The sequence below is a fragment of the Sciurus carolinensis genome, chromosome X (assembly GCF_902686445.1).
Source record: "Sciurus carolinensis chromosome X, mSciCar1.2, whole genome shotgun sequence".
NCBI lineage: Eukaryota > Metazoa > Chordata > Mammalia > Rodentia > Sciuridae > Sciurus > Sciurus carolinensis.
The window spans coordinates 87,372,508-87,378,507 of record NC_062232.1 but is presented as its reverse complement, the minus strand read 5'-3'; the positions used below and the strand labels follow the sequence as shown (position 1 = coordinate 87,378,507).

General features: G+C 36.9%; 1 protein-coding gene across 1 annotated transcript in view; it reads right to left on the bottom strand.

Moving 5' to 3' along the window:
* Positions 1–332: 332 nt before the first annotated feature.
* Il1rapl2 (interleukin 1 receptor accessory protein like 2) overlaps positions 333–6,000 on the bottom strand; it is a 551,208-nt gene continuing 545,540 nt past the window's right edge. The window contains exon 9 of the mRNA XM_047535288.1: positions 333–1,030. Within this exon, the coding sequence (XP_047391244.1) occupies positions 333–1,030 (698 nt within the window). The remainder of the gene's footprint in view (positions 1,031–6,000) is intronic.

The window sequence follows — 6,000 nt, the reverse complement described above, 5'->3', positions numbered from 1 at the left end:
TATTCATAAATATGGGGGAGATAGCTCACCTAAAAAGGTTGCAGTCCATGTGGTATAATAAAACCTGCTTGGAAACAACAAAGTTTTAAAATTTTTCTTTTCAGGAAGAAATTAAAACTGTACATTGGAATAAGGTGCCACACTACAAAAGTGAGTCCTTCTTCCCCCCCATTTGTCTGGAAATATAAACAAAAATATTGAAGTATAAAAGCGATTTCTGTGCCTTTTTATTCACTTTTTCAGCACTTCAATGTTCTCAGATGTACTTTATGCTTGGTACAGCAGAAATTCTGTATGCTCACATAACTGTTTGGAGGATTTCAGATTTTTCACTACCAAATATCACTGGTGAAGCTAAGTTCTTTGGATGACAAAGGTAGCAGGGTATTGTTTCTAGAAAATTCCTGTGTATCTTTCAGAGTATTACTAAGGGGTAACTGTCCATTGAGTAGTGTCAGTGGCAAGTTACAGTAAGTGTGGTGGTTGTCTAAGGAAGGTACTGGCAAGGTGGTGCTTGACATCTCATGTTTATAGCCTCTGCAACAGTGCCTCATTTGCATTGAATCTGAATGGTGGAAATCAGGGAGATCAGCTTGAGATGATGCCAGAGTTGCAGATGTACTGGTCATGGCAATTGAGGGTATAGGCTGGAGTTCACCAAAAAGTCCTTGTTCTGCAGAGTCCAGAACATGGCATCGAGAAAGCATTTCTTTTTTCTTGATAGGCATTTCATATATTAAATGCTTCCAAAACTTAGAATTTAATTTGCTGCTTTTGGGTCCCTTCCACTTGATCAGGGATAGAAGTTTGATGCTTTGCTTTAGTGATTCCACTTCCTTGCAATTCACCTTCCCTTTCAACTCTGTACACTCAATCAAAATCACTTTGATTTCTCCACTGACTAGCATGTTATGGAGTCTGCTTTCCAATTCGAAAATACTCCATCCCCGTCTCAGAATATAGTCTGGAGTTAGCACGATAATAAGTCTTCTGCTTTGCTCAACACATCTTGTGAGATCTTCAATGTATGCTACAAATCACAGAAAGAGAGAAAGAGTAAAACAAAGACATTGCCAGTCTTTAAAGCATCAGGTTTGCACTCTAGAATAACAGAGATCCAGTGTTTCACTAAAGTCCATCACATTTTCTTTTCTTGTATTGCACATTCAAAAAGCCCTTTTCCTTAAAAATTAAGAAAAATAAAAAATTACTGCCTAAATTCTTATTTTCTTTTGCCTTATCATTACTTACAGTGTTCTGTTAGCCAACACAAGCTCTGGCTTCTTCAGAGCTTTGGTATATTTCAGTGATTTTTATTTATTTAGTCACTTAATTCAAAGCAGGTTTCCAGGTTAGTACTCTAAGTGAACAAGCAATGAACAGGTCAATAAAAATAGATTTGGGGCCTTTTAATAAATGCAGGGTTACTGTGTATTTGTAGCTGCTTTTCTTCCTGTTTCCCCCTTTTAAATTAATATTATTTTTAATTGATAACTAATAATTATATACATGGCCCCTAGTTTTCATCTTCTAAACAAGTACTGATACTATGTTTATCAAACACTTGACAGGTAATGCTGATATACAGATGGTGAAAACAATCTCTTCCCAAATCAGTTTGTTTCTCAGAACACCTTCTGTCATTTGCAAACTTAGGTTTCCCTATTTTGCCCTTCAAACCCAGAGATAGGGAGGCAGTGTATGCCCATGTGCTTAATCTGAACCAGTTGCTTTTTGTTCTGAAGAGGAGTGAAGGGTGAATTTGAAGGTGGAAGATGGAGTGGAATGAAGGGTGAAAGAGAAGAAAACTATCAACTGAGAAGTAAGTTTTTGCCCTATCTTGTGGAGCAATTCTGAAAGTGAGGTGAATATGTTATGGCTTTTTTCATGGTAGAAAAACACTCAGATAACTCTAGATTTGTTTTCGCAAGGAATAATCCTTTTGCAATCAGGCTTCCCAAAGTATTATCTTCCAAGAAGGGAAATGCACACATGTGTTAACAAATGGAGACTTGGACACAGGTGCTGCATCAGAACACTGTCTTTACTAAGCAGAGCAAAAGGCCTTGTCTAATGTACAGTGCCCTCTAGCAGAAGCAGTCCTTACAGAAGCATAGCAACATTTGTCACTGCAAATTTGTCCAAGGTTACAGACTACTTTCACATTCAGCACATAGTGTGGGGACACCAAACAGCCCAGAACAAGCCATTTGAAAGAGACACTTATTTTACAGATGCATGTTTTACAGATGATCTTTCTTTTCCAGGGTTTTATTTCCACCACTTGGCAGCAAGAAAACTTTCACAAGTGAAAATGAGCAAATTTTCTACACACCCTACAGATAAACAAAACAAAAAAAAAGCTTTTAAAGAGATACACATAGAATTGCCTATTTAACAACTTGTTGTTATGGATGTTTAGGTTTTGACTTAATACATTTCAGGACTTTCTCATGCAGTAGGTACAATGACTGTATCTGAGGGGATAAGGCATTTAGGTTGGGATGGAATCCCTTAAATGAGTGTTTTATTTTAGGGATTATGTATTCAGGGGGGGAAATCAGCAGTGAAATCTGTAAAAACAAAACACAAAACAAAAAAACACCACACAGATAGCAATGGGGAAGTTTATCACTGCATAATTATCATTTAGAGAACTGGTGAAACAGAATGGAAGGAAAGGTAGAAAGTTTCAATAAAGTGGAAAAATATTATCCCAATGTATCAACAGCTCTGACTCTTCATTTTCTTCCTTTCTTTCTGCTCCCAAAAAGAAAGAAGTTATGTGGGAAGCTTCATCATTAGAAGTTGGATCTGTAAGATACAGTAAAAAACTATCATGCATCTTTCCCATTATTCTTTTCACCTTTCCTCCAAAACAAAACAAAATAAAACAAAATTCCAAAACCAGAATCATGGTATCAGTGAAGTAGTCCAAGAGACTAGTTTTTCTATGTGAAGTATGACTTTTGTTGATTTTATAGAGATATTCTTTACAAAATCATTTCCCAAGGGGTAACTTTGACTAGTAGTCTTTCTCATTACTTTCAGCACATAATTTAAATTGAAATATTGTTCTGTACAAACCTTGTCAGGAGTCACATCAAGTACATCTCTAGGAACAACATTATTTCTGTGTTCAAATGCAATACAAATGTACCTTTTGACTATATGTTTAAAAACAAAAGCTAGCTATATATTTATATTCATTAAAAAATTTACAACCTCAGTGTCTGCAGTCATAACAGAAGTTATACCTATATGTAGTAATGAATTTGATTGTGATATCATGGGTTTTGGTTTTGGTAGCTTCTTTTTGGGGGATGGGAAAGAGAACAGTGTAATATATATTTTACCATGTGTACAGTTTTCCTACTTCAGAATTTTTTCTTTTTTTTGGTACCAGGGATTGAGCTCAGGGTTGCTTAAACATTGAGCCACATTCCCAGTCCTTTTTCTATTTTATTTAGAGACAGGGTCTTGCTGAGTTGCTTAGGGCCTCACTAAGTTGCTGAGGCTGGCTTTGAACTTGCAATCCTCCTGCCTCAGCCTCCCAAGCCTCTGGAATTACAGGCGTGCACCACCATGTCTGGCTCAGAATCTATTCTGACATTTGACAACTAAGCAAAATGCAACATTTAGGGTCCGTGGGGCTTCTCAGCAACTCATTAAACATAATCTGCATTTGCCCCCAGAAAGAACGCCTGTCAGAACAGATCCCACTATGCTCAGCTGCACAGGGTGTGGTGTTGAAGGGAACCTTGGAGAGAGGGAGTGGTGCCTGTCTCCTGCATACTATGGCTGTGCTTATCCTGGCACAACCTAGTGGAGAGTGGAGGCAACCATCCAGATAATTTCGGCTGAAAACCTGCTGTGGAAGAAAAAAGTTCTGAATTATCCTGGTTTGCCCTATGTATACATTAATCATATGCACTGGAGTCAGTCAGTCAGTACATCAAAATTTTCCCTGGGTAGACACAGCCCAAGTGTCCCAAAGAAAACACAAACCATTTGCTTGGGCCCTGAATCTCGTGTTCCATTTCACTTGGTGAAAAACCAAGTGGAAGTTTTCAGATGTGAAGCCCACATTTCACTTCTTGGGATGGTGATCAGTGACTGGGCAGCAACCTCAGTGTTTGAAAGCAACTGGGGAAGTGCCTCAAAGAGCTGCCTGGCTTTAAGGAAAAGAAGGAGAGACTGTGCCTTTATCTCCATAATCTGGCTCACTCTCCATTTTTCTCTTTTTTCTCTTCTTCTTCCCCTTTTCCTCTCCCTATCTCTTTCTTTCTGTCTTTCCTTTTTCTCCTGTCCTTTCCCGTCTTTTAATTTTATCTCCCTCTTTGCTTTCTTTATGCCTTTCCTTCTCTTTTCATCCTTTCCCCTCTCTCCTATAATCCTCTCCCTCCTTCCTCTTCCCTTCTTAAGGCTTTCTTTATCTATCTTTTAATTTATCCAAAAATAAGATCATAGCTATTGTGAAAATATATGTAAATGAGAGTGAGATGAAACAGGCACAGTTCACCTTTTTCATTTGTTTATCTTTAGCCCCAGAGTTGTTCCTAGCGTGTATAATTAAATGCCCAAAATAATTTCCACATCACCTTGGGGTACATGTCTGCATCTAATGACTGTGACTTGGAGCATGATCCATTAAGGACTGTGTCCTATTTTCGTATAGTACATGAACTACAAATGATATTTTAAGTATTTAAAGAGTGTTAAAAAAGATGATGATGATGATGATGATAATGGTGAAAAAGAATATGATGCAACTGAGACCATATGTGACCCACAAACCCTTAAATATTTATTATCTGGACCTTTACAGAGAATGTTTGCCACCCCTGAATTAGAGACCAAGCAGAGTGGTTAGGTTTGGAAAAGTTCCAAACAAACTAAGCAGAAACAGGTATCAAGTTAAGACATTGCTGGTCCATAGTGTAGTCTCTGACAGGCCATGGGGTTTGCCCTGGTAGGGCTGTGGTTTTGTGGGAGACATTTTAGAAACCTTCAGAAAATGTTCAAAAAGCTTGTTACCACAAAGAGATAATAAAGAAATGTTCTGTTGGAAAAAAATCCCTAAATTCAAGCACATATGAAAATCTTGCCCTGACTTGTTCAGGCAAATTTAGCTACTGAGTGGCAAGAATCCTTTAAAAGACTCCTTTTTTTCCACATAAAAATGTAAACTATCCCTTAAATAAAAGGTCACTAAGTCATTTCTTTGCAAATTTTGGTTTGAAATAACTTGATGACAGAATAGACCAAAGGGTCTGTGTCTGATAGTTTTCAGTTTCTCTAGACAAGTCTGTGAAAACACTGAAGATTTTCTGACATGACAATTCAATTACATTTAGCCTATGTGTGATCTTCACAATTAGATAAATGAAATACCTCCTTTAATAGAGTTTTGATGGGGTGATTAATTTGGTATAAATTAAATTTTCACATTGTAAGTGCAAATACAAACAAACTTTTTCATTCATCTATGTTGAAATTGACAGTTAGGAAAATATTCTTGAAGAAAATTCATGTGAAAAGACACTATTAGGGATGTGTACCTATGAGGGAAATGAAGAGAATTCATGTCAGTAGCAACAGGACTAAAGGGAAAGAAGGAAAGTGACTACCTAAATTCTTATTAAAATCAAAGCAAATTTGATTTTAAAATATCCTTCAGAAGCCGTTGTATATTCATGAATTTCTTCAGAGTCTAGCTATTGCCTATTGACCACTTGATTTCTCAAATTAAGCAATTGGCTCCTTATAAATTATTTGTGTGTTAACACTTCAACTTATATCAGGGTTATTTATTATCAGGAGCATGTAGCATACTTTTAAAAAAAACAAGTTAAAGGACAAATATGTAGCCTGTAGACAAAGGCATTAATCATTTGATACACTTAAACCTGTAGCTATGTACTGAAGCTATTGCATAAAAAATACACATCACTGGTACAAGACAGAATTCATCAAGGCAGATGAAACTACTAATTTGGG